Genomic DNA, 16,949 nt, shown 5'->3' on the forward strand with positions numbered 1-16,949 from the left:
GGGCAAAAATGGCTTAAATGCTCATGAAAAATAACAATTATATTAATTATTTATTTGATTTCAACCATTAGAAGTGCATTAAAATAATCTTGCAGACCGTTTTATAGCTTATATTGCCTAATTTATAAATTATTGGAGTTTCTATCTGCATTGAAAGCACAGGTTTTACGAAAAATGTGGTCTTAATGTTGCAAAATCCTGAAAGACAGAGAAAAGAAATAGCTAACATTGCATTTAAGGTCGACTTTAAAGAGGAAGATACTCTTTTTACACATGAGATTTGCCCTGAAAAGCATATCTGTAATAGCATCGATTAACATAAAATATCAAATTCTGTTATAAAATGGCAAATAAAAGAGTTAAGCAGAGATCAAGCGTGACCTAATGGCTCTAATTTTCTCTACACTTGTAGATCCACGTGTTTCTTCCACCTTTACCCCCTAAAACTTATTTTAAGTTTATGAAGAATTGATAATAGAATGTATGACATCACTATTCGTTGTTAGATTCAGGAGACTCCGATAAAGTCAGTCCTTTAAAAGCTGTGAGAAATGCGCACGGGTTCTGCAATTCCGTGTTTTCCGACTGTCCTTGAGGAGTCCTTGAAGGCAGCAGCGTCCTGGTCTGAGCGGTTCTGGACTCTGGAAGTCAAACTACGTCAACAGGAGCCTCAGAGGAGCCGGACGGAGGCGGCGCGCTGCGTTCACTCCGAAACATCCCCGAAAAGTCAACGGAGGTGAAACGACTAGTGCATCTTGGATCGTTTTCCAGCAGGTGGACATGTTGGATCCGCGCGTAAAGACGCACTGAGGACGGATTTAAAAGTACATTTTTGCTACTTCTTGAGCAGGAGAAGAAGATGCTGGCGAGAAAAAGCATCATCCCGGAGGAGTTCGGGCTGCCGGGACTCGCCTCTCGGATGCCCCGCAAGCCGGTGTTCCGGGACCGCGTCAACAAAGCGCGCTTCATCGCCAAGAACGGTTCGTGCAACTTGGCGCACAAGAACATCCGCGAGCAGGGCCGCTTCCTGCAGGATGTCTTCACCACGCTGGTGGACCTGAAATGGCGCTTCACGCTGGTCATCTTCACCACTACGTTCGTCAGCAGCTGGCTGCTGTTCGCCATGAGCTGGTGGCTGGTGGCGTTTGCGCACGGAGACCTGGATCCGTTGCGGCAAAACGGGACCCACTGCGTCACCGACGTCAAGTAAGAACCGCAAAAAACTAGAGTCAGTGTCATAAAAGTTATTTGAAAGTTCTGTTTGTGTGGTTAGAATGTGTTTGGAGTGACTTTTTTGCACTTTCACGCGCACCGGCCTCCTTTCTGTCCATCCTCACTTGATGCAAACCTTCCTCTTCTTCTCATCCTCCTCGTTCTCCATTTTTAAACTGTACAGAGGAAGAGGAGGGAGGAGAAGCACATTAATTATGCCACCAAGTTATGAAACTTCTGTTGTCTTTATTGCAGGAGGCCAAGAAAGTTTTTGGCACTAATCATGTCTCCAAAACTTTTCTTCTTCTTCTACTACTCCTCAACAGTGACAGAAAGCACATTCACTCAACTACTGTTTCTAATAAGATACAAAAAGGATAAAGATGAGTTCTGTTTTTTCTTATTTTATTCATCTGGTGACTTTCTTAGTCTCAGAGCTCAAAAAACCTAAAGACCTTAAATGGGAGCGAATGTCCAATTGATTTAAGATGAATTCACTAAACATCAGACAGTTTTAAAGCTGCTGGAGGAGCTTGTTTTCTGAAAATGTTTCCATCAGATCTGCCAGAATTCGAGATGCAGAGGCCTGACTTGTTTTGCCAGAAGTAAACTGTCTGGTTCCAAAGTGATCACTAAAGAATTTCTTTTCCTTCTCAGGTCATTCACATCGGCCTTCCTGTTCTCCATTGAGGTTCAGGTGACCATCGGCTTCGGGGGACGGATGATAACAGAACAGTGTCCGACCGCCATCACCGTCCTCATCCTGCAAAACATCGTGGGACTCATCATCAACGCTGTCATGCTGGGTAAGACTCAGGCCCGGGTGTTTTTTAAGACATATTCCACCTTTATTTTCTAAAAAATATCCACATTGAAATGCAAAAACACAATGGAAACGATGTCAAGAGCCAAAACGAGCCATGCTGGCCAATCAGAAGCCTTTGAGAAAAGCTGTTGCTGGTTCTGAAAGGCTGCTTACAATTGTCTGACCCAGTAGACACCCTTAAATTCTTTTTTGCACAGTCTGATCCGATCTGACACAATTTTTCTCAATAAATACACACTTTACGGATTATAGATCAGCTGTAGTACCTGTTTGTTCCACCAGGTGGAAGGTCTCTTACCGTTTCTTACAGTAGAGACCAGAGGAGGCGTCACCTGGACTACAACCAGTTCTGTATTGGCAACCAAAAAGACATATCTAACTGAGCCACTTCAACGAATAAAAATCTGTTGATAAAAATGAAAATATCAGCACAGAATGAGCGGTAGCTGGAGGTGATTAAGCGTCACAGAAGTCTTTGTCATGGTGCCCCTTTGCTACCAAAGCTTCCAGTAGGCCAATGAACACCTACTTCCCCCAAAATGTCCTCATAGGTGTGGATGAAACCTCAAACTGTTGTCTTGTTCAGCAGACTGAGTTTGAAAAAATGCAGCCATCCAAAGACAGGACGGTCCGGTTAAAACTACAACTCATTCCCAGGAAACCAAAACTAACGTTGCATTTGAGACGCCTTATCAACTCTTCAAGGTACAATTTGTGCCTCTTTTCAGCAAATTAATGAAAATTTCAGAATGTCTCTTTAAATAGAGCTCAACATAATACAAAGATGGTCCTTTTCGCCATTAGTATAACCCCTGGTTATGTTCTAAACTGACTCTTTCAATGTCTGTAGCTTTGAAAACACCTTCTGTCCCCGACCCCTTCAGGAAGAAGAATCTCTCTGCATCTGTGATTGACAGCATGGAGCAAACCAGGACCAGAACTTTCTGTTGACTCTAACTTTCTCTCTGGCTGGAGTTGTTTATATCTCATCTATTTGGTGACTTTTTCAGAAAAAAATTGAGGTGATAAAGTTTATTGTTTACAAATATCTCCAGCGTTTAAAATTCAGTTTCTATGGCAATATTCCAACATTGTTGCACCAGTTTTTGTGTGTTTTCGATCAAGTTACACAAAATAGGAAAAGTGGAGCCTATCTAGGAAAAACAGGAGAAACATTCAAGAAAAGATGCTGCAGATAAAACACAAAAAAATAATGTGCCAACAGTGTTTGCGTAATTCCTCTCACTGCCAGAAGGGGGAGACAATGTTCCTCTGCAAATTTAATCTACTTCCATTTGGTTCCAGGTGAATTGGTTTTCCATTTGGCATAAGAATAGCATTGATTAGGCTACAAAATGGCCCATCTTTGATGACTTCCGTGTTCTGTTTAACTCACCAACTCTTCATTTTGTTATGTTTTCTCTCCTCAGGTTGCATCTTTATGAAAACAGCTCAGTCGAACCGTCGTGCAGAAACTCTGATCTTCAGCCGACATGCTGTGATCGCTGTTAGAAACAACCGCCTGTGTTTCATGATCCGAATTGGAGATCTGAGGAAGAGTATGATCATCGGAGCTACAGTCAGGTTACAGGTGTTGATCTCTCTTTTAACCTCCGAAGAATCGGCAGCAAATTAATTTGGTCTTTTTTCTTGGTGCAAAAGATTTGTGTCTTTATTTTTGTATATAAACGATCAATTTCTTAGTTTATTTCTGCTCTGTGTAACTGCAAACCTATTTTTTTATGTACAACAAAAATGTGCGAAAAGAAGAATGGTTGCAAAACCTTGTGAAGCTCCACAATCATTGTTTTTTTCAATCTTTATTCTGTAGTTTCTTGTTTCTAGTTTCTAGTACGCAGTAAAGTTTGATAATGTAGGATAAAACTGATATGGAGTCATTCCATCTCATTTCAACAAATCTGAGGAAATTTTGTTGCATGACCTCCTCTGATCATCTCCAAACTTTTTTTTAACTATCCCAACATAAGAATAGATTACTTGCAAAGTTTTAACATCATATGATTGCTATTTGCTAAGTTATAAAATATTTAAATCCCTATTTTTCCACTCGGAAATTGATATGTTAGGTAGAAAGGCTTGATTTAGGAAGATAATACTGGGAACTGACTGATGATATAGACTTACAAGTGATCTGAAGGGTTCAAACACCTTAACAATAGAGCAGGAAAAAAAAATTTGGAATGAATATACCCATTTCTCTGTGGTACAGGGCAATTTAAAAATTTGGCGAAAATGGCATTTTTCAAGAATTTAGGCATTTTTTTCACAAATTTTAATAAGTAACAAGGTTCATATGTTATAAAAATCTCAAAGTACCTTAAAAGTTCTCTCTAACCTAAAAATATCCAAGAGCTAGCTAGTCTCCTTAGACCTCAAAACGATGCCTATTTATGAAACAGACTGAAAAACACCATACATATATTGGCACAGAAACCAATGTGGGACATGGAGTAGAAACATGAAACTTTGTCTGTATAACAATAAACATCCGAATAATTGATATCTGAAGTATCAACATTGTTTCTTGAATCCTTCATGGCCAATTTAACCAAGAAATGCACTGTTTTATAGGCGTTTTTTTAGGAATTCTAACTAATATATTGCAGTTAAAATGAGTTATATTGCCTTAGGTCCCATGTAAAACATGTAATTTGTCCCCAACTTATCACACCACTATTTCTGTCCTTTGAACTGCTTGAATTTCTCTGAAATCAGGCCATCATCTGCACCAGATATGTGGTACTGTCCACCACGGCGTGTTGAAGGAGCAGTGATTGGACAGAGGATGTGGGCTGTAGGCACCCACACTACGTCATCCTTTCTAGGCCATGTGAACTTCTTGCTGGGACCTTTTGGGTGCATGAATTTCACTTGCAAATCTTCAAATTCAGCTGATAAGTCAAATACGATACCGAGGCTGTCCTGAGAATGCAGTCTGGGAGTGATGCCATTTCTTCTTATTCAGTTACTGTATGAAAGAAAAAACAATGTCTATATAATAATTAACTTCAGATATGCCCTTTGTAACTTATACTACGATGCTGATGCTTCAGATTCATCTTTCATCTTTAGTTGGTCATGTAAATGGTTCCTAAAAACAAAAACGAGGATCAAAATGTATAGTAAATTGATTCAGCAGTTGCTCATCTTTGGCACAAGAAACAAATATGAAAGTAAGTTCACACATACTTCACACATACTAGTTCCTCCAAAAAAAATTTGAACCGCGTACCATGTATCCCACATGCACTTTTTAATGCCTAAAGTTAGGCTATTTTGGGTCTACACCTGAGTTCAACAGCCTATAAATCAATAAATAAGCTTTATTTTAATGTTTTAAAACTTTTACCTTATGCAACTTTCATTAGTAAAGAAGAAAATTCATTCTTTCAATGTCTTTTCACAAGAATAAGTCCTAAAATAGAGGCATGAAAAACCCAAAATAAAGTCGCCCATGAAATAATAAGGATATTTTGGGAAATTCCACAGTCCAGTATTTTTTTATTTTCATTCATTTCTATACTTTTCTCACCAGAAGGGTAAAAGTTTTGGAAGGGGAAAAAATTCTGACCATGTAAAAGGAGTATAAATTGCTTTTTTTAGTAGTTTAAAACCCTAAAATCATAGGCGAGGATTAAGTTTGGACTGACTATGGGTATTAGATTAGATCATTACTGCTTATACTGTATGTTTATAACCATAATACTTTGCATTTGTTCATAAAATTACCCAAATAAAGCCCAAAAAAAATTTTGGGAGGATCTGAGAAAGTGGTGCAACAAGCATTTGTTGAATTGACATGGAATGACTCTATGAAAACCAACAAAATGTGAATAATTATGCAAGTAAAAATTATATAAAAATTAAATTGAATATAATAATGATAAATGAATGATATAAACTAAAGTATAACAACAGGGAAAAAATTACTAATGACGACTTGTCCTTTAAGCAGCTATTATGAGGTCAAATTTAGCAGCCATTTCTTTCAAATTATACTTTATGTTTTCTAACATTACAGTAAATTGTATCCTGGATCCAATGAATATAAGTGGACTGGTCAGAATTATTATTTTTGTTAAGATGGAAACAAGAAGATCTGATTTGGATCTGGATCAGTGTGTATAAAATAGAAACATAACACACAGTAATCTGTTTTTTGACACTTTAGCTTACCGTATTAACATTATAATGAATTACAAAATGCGTAATTTTGTGAGAAAAGCACCCCAAAAGAATAGAAAACAAATAGCAGTGACTCAACTCAAGCTATTTTTAAGCCACCTTTTTTTCTTACCTTTTCTTTGTATTTAAGAAAAACTATTCAGATGTTTCAACACCTCATTAGTTCAATTTATCATATCGCACAGCAGGTGAACTTAACTTTTTGTTGGAGGGAAAAAGTGACACCAGATAAATTAGTGGTGCTAAACAATAACTAGCCTAGCCTAGCATAGTGGAGTAGCAGTAGCTGCTGCCACTGTAGACTTTAATGCTAGTAAAGTTAGTGTAATTTTATTAGATTAATCTACCTGTAAAGCATGAATTTAAATTGAATTAACTGCATTGTCTAATTGGCTAAATGTATTAAAAGCTACAATAAGACTGTTTTTTTCATAGATTCAGTGTTTTCTCTGTGCTTTTGAGACCTAAACATAGATCAGTATTTATTTAAGCTTTATGATTTTGTGCAAAGTATGTAATAATGATAAATGATCAGTTTTCTGAGAATACACTGATCAATGTATCTATCTGTAATTTTAATTTTTTAGAACAGAAAGAGATCATTGATCATATATGATCTTAGAATGTCTCTGTTTCGAAAAAGTTGTTTTAAGTTAAGTTTTAAAATTTACACAAGGATAGGAGCAGGTTTTTGATGGCACTGGCTACATGGAAAGTCTGAATGTACTGTATTTTAGTTGTATTATAGCTACCACAGTCCTTTATGTTTGCTAATGATTTTTTTTTGTTTTATCAAAAAGTAAACCTAACTTTCACAAATAATTCATTTGGACCGTTTGTTTCCTGTAGGTGGTGAGGAAGACGACCACACCTGAGGGGGAGGTGATTCCCATCCATCAGATCGACGTCCAGACGGAGAGCGCTGTCGCCAGTAACAGCCTCTTCCTGCTCGCACCGCTCATCATCTGCCATGTCATCGACAAAAACAGGTTCACTGATATTCCACCACATAAGAGTGTTGAGACTGAATATCATGTGTGCAGCTCTTTACTTCCATCTGCTGGACAAACACACATATTGCACCAATATAGTGAGAAAGTTTCTACTCTTGGATGGAAAAGAACATCTCATCTCGCTTAAAGTTTTCTCCTCCACGATGTTCCAGCCCGCTGTACGATCTGTCGGCGATGGAGCTCCAGTGCAGCGACCTCGAGGTCATCGTCATCCTGGAGGGAGTCGTGGAGACGACCGGCATCACCACGCAGGCCCGGACCTCCTACGTCTCAGAGGAGATCCAGTGGGGTCACCGCTTCGTTCCCATAGTAACAGAGGAGGAGGGCGTATACTCGGTGGACTACTCCAAGTTCGGAAACACAGTCAGGGTAAAAGTTAAAAAGGATTCAAGCAACATCTCACTACAACACCACTGAACATCTGTCAGAACATTAATATTCTAAAACCATACTTCAGGTATCCTTCCATGTATAATCAGACTGATGCTTCTTTTTTATTTCCCAGTACAACACTAGGGAAAGGAAATGCAACAGAAGAACAGGGAATTTATGAATAAAAATCTTGTTCTTAGTTCGTGGACTAGGACAACTACCAAGAGGTCAGAGATGTAGCCAGAAGAGACGCAATGAGGAGCCTTAAAGGTCAACAAAATCTGAAAATTCATCCTAAAACATAATTAAAGACAATGTGAAGAGACAGAACTGATGTGGTTGCTTCCAGAAATGGAGTCCAGTCTGGAGTCAATCAACAGATTTTTGGTTCGGTCGAGTAAAAAGACTGTTGCCCTAAAACCAGACGTGATGATAAAATGCTTTCTGCGTCTTTTTAAAGTTAAGATTAACCATATTTGCAGGAAAATGTAAACCTTTTCACAGTAGGCAAGTATTTTGCAAAAACTGCTGTCCAGAATAACTCTCAGTAGGCTATAGGGTTCATTATAATACACTACTTTAATACATCTCAGTATTCCTCCTTTATACATCTCAGTATACAGGAGGAAAATGATTGTGTATTTTTATTCTTCTGGCGTAGCGACTGGCTATCATCATTTCATGTTTTTAATTTCCAGCATAGCCGCTTAGGATTTTGTAAAGTTGTTTTTATATCCTGTGATATCAGTATTTGTTTCTGATGAGGACCTCAATGACTTACAGTGAATACAAACAGTTTTTATTTCCCTCTAAAGGAATCTTGTAGCATCATTTTTAATTTAATTTAATTTAATTTATCTGCTTAGCTGCAGCTAGTAAGTTGTTTGGGTTTAAATTTAGATTTTCTTTCTTCCAGGAAATAAGGAAACTCAAGCAAGTGTCACCATTTTCTGTATAATTAAAACAAAATTAACAGGAAGATATTCAGAGTATCTTAGAGGGGAGAAATGTCTGAACTGCACAGTCTATCCACAGGGGTTCCTCAGGGGTCAGTGCTCGGTCCCCTCCTCTACTCAATATACACAATATTCCACTCCCATAGTTTCTCAGACCATTCCTGTGCTGATGATATTCAGCTCCTCCTGTCGTTCCCCTTGGACGACCACATGGTCTCTGCCCGGATCTCAACATGTCTTCCGGAAACTTGGGTGTCATGAATAATGACCAACTAACCTTGAAGGCACATGTGGGCTCTGTTGCTTGGTCGTGTCCATTCGCCCTGTCTGAACATGCAGCACAACACCTGGTCCAGGCTCTCGTAGTATCACTCATTGACTACTGCAACTCCTTACTAGCAGGTCTCCCCACATGCACAGTCAAACCTCTGCAGATGATCCAGAATGCAGCAGCACGTCTGGTTTTCAACCAGCCAACAACAGCACGGCACCCCACTGTTCACTGGCTTCCAGTTGTTGCCTACATAAAATTCAAACCCCTGACACCTGCATTCAAAACTTGAATGAAAACAGCTCCCTCCTACCTGAACTCTCTCATTCAGTTCTACACTCCCTCTTGCCCACAGCGCTCTGCCATCAAAAGGCTCCTGATCCATCCACCACAACAGGGCCAGTCCATAGCTAGACTCTTCTCCAATGTGGTGCCCCGGTGGTGGAATAAGTTACCAAACTCTTTTCCATCTGCAGCTCCATGGGGTCCCTTTCGGTCTTTGAGAAGAGACTAAAAAACAGTTTTTCACTTAACACCTTTGCACTTTACAGACTGCAAAAATTAAAAAAAAAAAAAATCCTATTACGTCTGCACTGCCTGTAGACACCACAGTCCTATTATCACATTTGAACTTGTTTTATGACTCGTATCCAGGTTGTTTTCTCTTGACTAGATCCTTTCTTGTGTTGTATCTGTCTACTCTCGGTATGGCACTTTGGATGAAAGCATCTACTAAATGAAACTGTAGAATTGTCGAATTATAAAATTGCATGTTTCAGTTGTAGAAAACCTCAGTGGAACCTAAAAAAAATATGAAAATCGGCTGCATAAAGTTTCATCTGGAGAGAAATACTGCAAACCTCAATTAATCAATCAAATTTTATTTATAAAGCGCCTTCCAACAGCCAAAAGGAGCACAAGGCGCTTAACAGAGTAAAATAAAATAAATAAGTAAAAGCATTTTAAGAAACACACAGTTCTAAAAGAAGCTAAGCATAAAACGCTACATGGAACAAGTGCGTTTTCAGACGACATTTAAAAACATTTAATTCAGAAATGGACTGTAAGTGCGATGGAAGAGAGTTCCAGAGCTTAGGGAGAAGAACGGCAAAAGAGCGGTCACCAAACTTTTTATATCTTGCCCTGGGAACAACCAAGGAGGTGTGGCTAGACAAGCATAAAGTCCTGGCAGGTTGGTAAATTGCCAACAGCTCCGAGATGTAGGCAGGGGCACGCCCGTTTATGGCCATAAACACGAACAACAGGACCTTGAACCTTGAAAGATGAACCTAACGTGCAAATTGTGCCATTTAAGAAACAAGACACAGTTTCTATGTTGGTTAATGATGCCACTTTACAACAACCAGAAATCTGTGAAGTCACAGAAAACAAACCTTTATTGTGTTCTCTGTCCTGAAGGTGGCGACGCCTCGCTGCAGCGCCCGAGAGCTGGACGAGAAGCCGTCCATCTTAATCCAAACCCTGCAGAAGAGCGAGCTGTCGCACCAGAACTCGCTGAGGAAGAGGAACTCGATGCGACGGAACAACTCCATGCGTAAAGGAGCAGGAAGCAGCGGGAGTCTTCGAAGGAACAACTCTGGACTCGCTAAAGTCCAGTTCTTCGCCCCGACCGATGGAGGCCAGAACCTGAACGGTGTCACCTGACATGAGGCCTCCCTGCTGCTGGCCGCCCTGCTGCTCCTGCTGGGGAAAAGGATTCTGGGTGTCGGAGTTTCTGCTTCCCTTACGGGACTCGTTCTTTCTCTGTTCCCCGCATTATTTCGACTCATGTTTCGACACGTTTACTGCTAACGTTGCTCATGTTCACCTGCATGGAGTAATGAGGTTGTTTTTCAGATTGTTTCTCTGATTCCTGCAGTTCAGCCGCACAGTTAAACCGGTCAACGGAACATTTCAGTGCACCGACTAAAACCCACAACATGAATAACAAGATGGAGAACAACTGGCTCCTCAGCAAAGACACAAAAACACATTTAGAGTGACATTTTCTCAAAGCAAAGTCGAATGATTTATTATTATTTATATGACCCAAAATCAGTCTTTAAATCTTTACAGTGTAAACAACTTGTAAAGAAAAAGCACTTTTCAGGTACAGGCTAAATGCTGTACTTGCAGTTAGATGCATCTCAGAAAGACTGACTTGAAGGTAGTGAATATTTCTGCAATAACCTATTTTAACTTTGATATGAAAGAGTCTTCATTCTGTTAATCCTTGTCCAAAAACCAAAATTGAATTGACCATGATTCAGTGTTTAAAAGCACTTAGCTGAAAAAATCAAATGGAAATGTTAACGAGGTGAAAAATACTTGATTTTTACCAGATGGGGTCTTTAGCTGATGCGTTGCACACTTCTAAGTTATCAGAAGGTATTCAGATTAATCAAAATGTTAGTAGACTATCAAAATAATTGCCAGTTTTTGTAGGTTTACTGTAGCCTCAGGATGCACTTGGTAAAAGTTGCTTTGGTACCCCAAAAAGTTCAGCTTACACACTCCTGAGTATTGCAGAGCTTTAAGCCAGTGTTTAATCATCTGCAGGTGATTAGAAGAAGCTTCATTTCAAATGATCATAACAGCAGTAATTACAATAGTCCAGTTTTTACGCCAAGTTTACTGTTTTGGGGGAAACGCTAAAGTAATGTTTTCTTACCCATTAAAGTCACAGTTTGACTACTAAACGTGGTGAATAGTGACGATCAATCACTGTACTGTAATGTCATTTTTCACTTCTGTGTTGTTTGACAATAAATGCACCAACTTTATATGAATATAGTTTCACTATCTGAACTGACCCCAGTGGAGAAATGTGCTCATTTAGTAGGAAATACCAGAAAAACTCATTTGGGGTTGACCAAGATGTTTTTTTTGTAGATCTGGAACTGATTATTAGCAATTAAAAAGATTCAGAATCTGCAGTGTTTGACTGAACCTGTAGTCGCATTTCAAAGAATTGTTTATTATTTATTATAAAATTAGTAGATTGACATGTGATTTATGACCATAACAAATAAAGTAAGAATTTGAATGAATATTGATTTTAACAATACACATAACATAGGATGTATTTAGTTTTTTCTCATAATGAACTAAGAATTTTTTTAATTATTATAAAAATAAATATAATAAAACACATATGTAGTATTTTTAATAAATGAACTGCAAATTTATTTCATTATTTGAATAATATTTTTCTTATAATAAAGCAAGAATTTAGCTGATTATTCATTAAAATAGTACAAAATTTATTTTTATTTATTCCAATAATATAATAAAACATGTATTATTTAGTTTTTTTCTAATAATGGAGTACATATTTAGCTCATTATCTGTTGTAATAAAAAAACAATAAACATGCTTAGTTTTTATAGTGAGTCCAAATTTTTATTTGTTTATTTTTTAATAACAAAATAAAATATGCATTTATTTTTTAAATAATAAAGTAAGAATTTTGCTTGTTTATTCTTATTTTAAATGTAAGAAAACATGCATTTTGTAGCTTTTCTGATAATAAATATTCTAAAAGATGTTTAGTTTTTCTCATATTAAATAAAGAATTTTGATTATTATTTATTCTATTTATAAAATTTTAAAAAAACTTTATTTAATTTTTTTCTTGTAATAAAGTAAGAATTTGGTTTTATATTTATTTTAATAAATACAAAAAATGTGTATCTTCTATTTTGTCTAAAAATAAACAAGAATTTAACTAATTATTTAATCAAATTATAAATATAATAAACATGCATTTTCAAGTATTTTTCTAACAATGAAGTAAGAATTTAGCTTAATATTTATTCAAATAATGAATTAAAAAATCTTATTTCTGAGTACAATAAATGCTAAGAAATGTATTTAGTGTGTATCATTGAATTTCATATTTAATTATTTCAACTAAAATGCAAATAATTGCATGTGGCGTTATTATAATAAGCAAAGTAATCATTGTACTTGTACTTAATATAATAATAATAAATAGAAGTATTTTCCTTAGTTAATATACTACTCATGTATTTTATCTGAGCTTCATTCTTCACTCAGGTTATTTACAGTCTGTGTCAGCTGAATGGGATAAGTTTTTTTTTTCAACGCTGCATGCAACAAGAGAACAGAAATGAGACTCAGCCCTCATGAAGCTCCACCCCTGACACGACTCTTCTTTTTTTTTTCCTCCTGACACAACAGGAAACAGCAAGACAGTTTGCTGTTATTCTGCGTCACAGAGAAGAGACACGTACCTGTTTTAACTTTTAACTTCCAGATTTTCCTTGGAAGCAGGAAGACAACAGCAGCACTGGGAACACTGGGAATGCTTCTGGTAATGTACTCTGTCTGCTGCTGTTAGTTCATACCAGGAGACAGGAATAACTACAAAAGTGAAAGTAACTCTGCACTGACGCCATGGCTTCTAGATCAGTGGAAAATCTTACCTGTCCTGTCTGCCAGAACATTTCTAAAGATCCGTTTAGACTGTCGTGTAACCACAGCTTCTGCAAAGACTGTTTGCGCAGCTACTGGGCAGAGAAAAACGATCGAGTCTGTCCAGTCTGTAAGAGGAAATCTTCGAAAGAACTTCCTACTGTTCACTTTTCGTCCGAGAAGAGCCAGCAGAGCAAAGATCCAATCTGCAATCTGCATTCTGAAAAATTTAGCTTCTTTTGTGAGGACGACCAGCAGCTTTTATGCAGCGTCTGCAGAGATGCAGGAACACACCAGGACCACACGGTCAAAGCGACTGCCGAGGCCGCTCAGGAACACAAGAAAACACTCAAGATTTCCCTGAAACCGCTGCAAACCAAACTGAGGCTGGTCCATCAGGTGAAGGGAAGCTGCCACCAAACAGCTGAGCACATCAAAGTTCAGGCTGAAGACACCGTGAGGAGGATCAAGGAGGAGTTCAGGAGGCTTCACCAGTTCCTGGAGGAGGAAGAGGAGGACAGGTTGGCTTCACTGAGGGAGGAGGAAGAGCAGAAGAGTCGGAGGATGGAGCAGCAGATCGAGGCTTTGAGTAAAGAGATATCGGCTCTTTCAGAAACCGTCAGAGCCACAGAGAAGCAGCTGAGAGCTCCAGATGTTTCCTTCCTGGACAGCTTCAAGGCTGCAGCCGAGAGAGTCCAGCAGCAACATCTGCCCGACGATCCTCAACTGCCGTGTGGAGCTCTGATCGATGTGGCCAAACATCTGGGCAACCTGAGCTTCAATGTGTGGACCCAGATGAAGGAGATGGTCTCCTACAGTCCAGTGATTCTGGATCCAAACACCGCTCACCCAGACCTCATCTTGACTGAAGATCTCACCGGTTTGAGGCAGGCGGAGGAGAAGCAGGAGCTTCCTGACAACCCAGAGAGGATCGACCACTTCTTCTCCGTTGTCGGCTCTGAGAGCTTTGACTCAGGGTCTCACAGCTGGGAAGTGGAGGTTGGAGATAACTCAGCCTTCGTTCTGGGCGTTTTGACGGACTCCAATCAGCGGAAGGGGGTCATCTGGCCCGCACTGTGGAGGCTGATGTTCTGCGGAGGTGAATATAAAACACTGTCGCCGCTCGACACTGGATCTGACGTGAAGGTGACGACAAACCCAGAGAAGATCCGAGTTGAGCTGGACTGGGACGAAGGACGGCTGTCGTTTTTCAACTCGGACACCAACGAACACATTCACACCTTCAAAACCACTTTCACCGACAAGCTGTTTCCATACATCAGCAGCTGGAGTCACGTCCCGATAAAAATTGCAGCGCTGAACGTTTCTGTAACAACAGAACCATGTGGTTAGAGCAGCTACTGCAGAAATCAGAAAGTTAATCAGAAAACCTTTGTTGTCTGTGCTTGTGAGTTTTCCCGTTCATTGTGTATCGATTTTGAATCGTGGTCACTTTAATTTGTTTTTTTTGATGAGTTCTTCAAAGTCTCACAGTTATCAGGGGAAGTCATATCTGTCTTAGTGGCCTCCATGATTCGTCACTTTTTTTGCACGGTTGCTAAGTTTTTAAGCCTGCTACAAGTATTTGTTTGTGCCTTAAAAGATGCTAAAACCACACCTTCAAGCTAAAAGTCACTATAAGCCTTTATACAGAGTTATTTGCTCTATTGCAGTATATGTAGTATACAGTATGTGTCTAATCTCAGATTTTGTTCATGTAAACATGTTTTTCTAAAGCTGTCAGATGCTGTAAACATCAAACAGGAAGTGTAAATGAACTTAGCATTAATATGGAATTTCTTAAAGTTAATTTAACTTTTAAGCTTCTAGTTTTTGTTTATTATCTTGCTTGTATCTCTTATGAATAAATACACGGCATATTGTATATAAATTTACATAAACAAGGGTTAAATAATCACATGAATTCTAATTCTGATAGCGAAATCTGTTTGAAAACAAAATGAAATGGCAAATTAGCCGACTTCCCAGCATGCATTTGGAAGTTAAAACTCAATCATTTGTTACTGTAGTTTAAAGAACACATATATGAAGGAAATCTGCTGTGAGTCTTCCAGACACTTATAATTTAATAAAGCAGTTCGTTGCCAAAAATATTCTCAGAGAACTTCAGGGAATGTATGTTTAAACTGAGCCAGTTTAAACTGATTTGCAAAATTGCCTCTGTCGAATACTGAATTCTGCATTTCTAAAAATTGTATGTATTTGTCCAAGCTACATACTTTTTAGTTACTGTAGTATCTGCACATATTTGATTGTATGTTTTAGTGTATTTTTGTGTTCAGAATTTTAAACATGAAGTAAAAATATGAATGTATTTTGCAATCATTAATCACTTTAGTCTGCAGTTTAGAGTCATAGTATCTGCAAGCTTTATATTTATATTTGGCTTTATTTCTGTTGAAGGATGTGTGATTTGTGACTGTTAGAATTAGCAGAGAAGGACATTATTTAATTGGTCAAATGTGCAAAATGGAATAAAAGAAATATAAAACAACATATCTTATAAAATGTTTTATTGAGGTGAGCTTTGCATTCTGTGAACTGCTGTGATTATTTTCAGTGTTTCCTCTGAAGCGAGTACAGAGTGATAATCAGTGGAACTTTTGAGTGACTTTTGTGTCATTTCCCATGAATATAACTGCTGTGAAATCTCAAATACAACTGCTGCCTGTCCTCAGTCAAAAAAAAAAGAGCAAAAAACGATAAAACAACCATTCCCTCATGAGGATTATAATATAAATGTAATGAAGAAGCAGCAAAGGGAGAATAAGTTGAGTTAAAAATCGAGAAACAATATTTTTTTGTAAATGATAAAAGACAGACAAAATAGACCATTTGTATAAATAAACAGACAAATAAACAACATATAATTACATGGAAATGCTCAAAAACAATTGCTGTTATTATTATTATTATTATTATTAAATAATATTTATTATATTAATTAATTATCATTAAATAGACAAATTAAAACAGAATTGCACAAAGATGCTAAAAACACTACTACTACTAATAATGACGATAATGTTAATAATAATAATAAATATTATTATCATTATTATTATTTTAACATATAATACAATTAAAATGATATAATATAAATAATAATATTATGATACTTTGTTCTTACTCTTAAATAATGACAATAATAATAATAGAAAATATATAAATAAAGTAAGTGTTATTAATGACAATAATAATAATGAAAAAAATAACAAGAACAGCAACAATAATGATAACAATAATACATCTTTGTTTTATTTATATAATTTGTTATTTATTTACTCTCTTATTTACATACGTTTTTAATCTTTTTATTATTTTTGTATGACTCTTTGTTACGTCATTACGTTCCCTACGTGCTGTTGATGTCGCTATAGCCGGAAGTGAGAGCGAGAAGGTGAATGTGAGGTAAACAGGGGAAAATGGCTGTTAGTATTCTGTCCAGAGGTCTCGGTTTGTTTCGGCTCAGCAGGAGAACAACGGCACTGCTGTCCGGTTCCCTTACGGGACTCGTTCTTTCTCTGTTCCCCGCATTATTTCGACTCATGTTTCGACACGTTTACTGCTAACGTTGCTCATGTTCACCTGCATGGAGTAATGAGGTTGTTTTTCAGATTGTTTCTCTGATTCCT

At 37.6% G+C, this 16,949-nt stretch overlaps 2 protein-coding genes across 2 annotated transcripts; both read left to right on the plus strand.

Moving 5' to 3' along the window:
- Nucleotides 1-496: 496 nt before the first annotated feature.
- Nucleotides 497-11,639, plus strand: kcnj8 (potassium inwardly rectifying channel subfamily J member 8). Its single transcript, XM_022219048.2, has 6 exons — nucleotides 497-1,206; nucleotides 1,870-2,018; nucleotides 3,469-3,629; nucleotides 7,094-7,233; nucleotides 7,410-7,626; nucleotides 10,276-11,639. Exons 1-6 carry the CDS (start codon nucleotides 860-862, stop codon nucleotides 10,519-10,521), a joined length of 1,260 nt encoding a protein of 419 aa, XP_022074740.1. The 5' UTR covers nucleotides 497-859; the 3' UTR covers nucleotides 10,522-11,639.
- Nucleotides 11,640-13,025: 1,386 nt separating this feature from the next.
- Nucleotides 13,026-15,810, plus strand: LOC110969012 (nuclear factor 7, ovary-like). Its single transcript, XM_022219037.2, has one exon. It carries the CDS (start codon nucleotides 13,276-13,278, stop codon nucleotides 14,644-14,646), a length of 1,371 nt encoding a protein of 456 aa, XP_022074729.2. The 5' UTR covers nucleotides 13,026-13,275; the 3' UTR covers nucleotides 14,647-15,810.
- The last annotated feature ends 1,139 nt before the right edge of the window (nucleotides 15,811-16,949 follow it).

Source organism: Acanthochromis polyacanthus, chromosome 1, assembly GCF_021347895.1.
Source record: "Acanthochromis polyacanthus isolate Apoly-LR-REF ecotype Palm Island chromosome 1, KAUST_Apoly_ChrSc, whole genome shotgun sequence".
In the NCBI taxonomy this organism is placed as follows: Eukaryota; Metazoa; Chordata; class Actinopteri; family Pomacentridae; genus Acanthochromis; species Acanthochromis polyacanthus.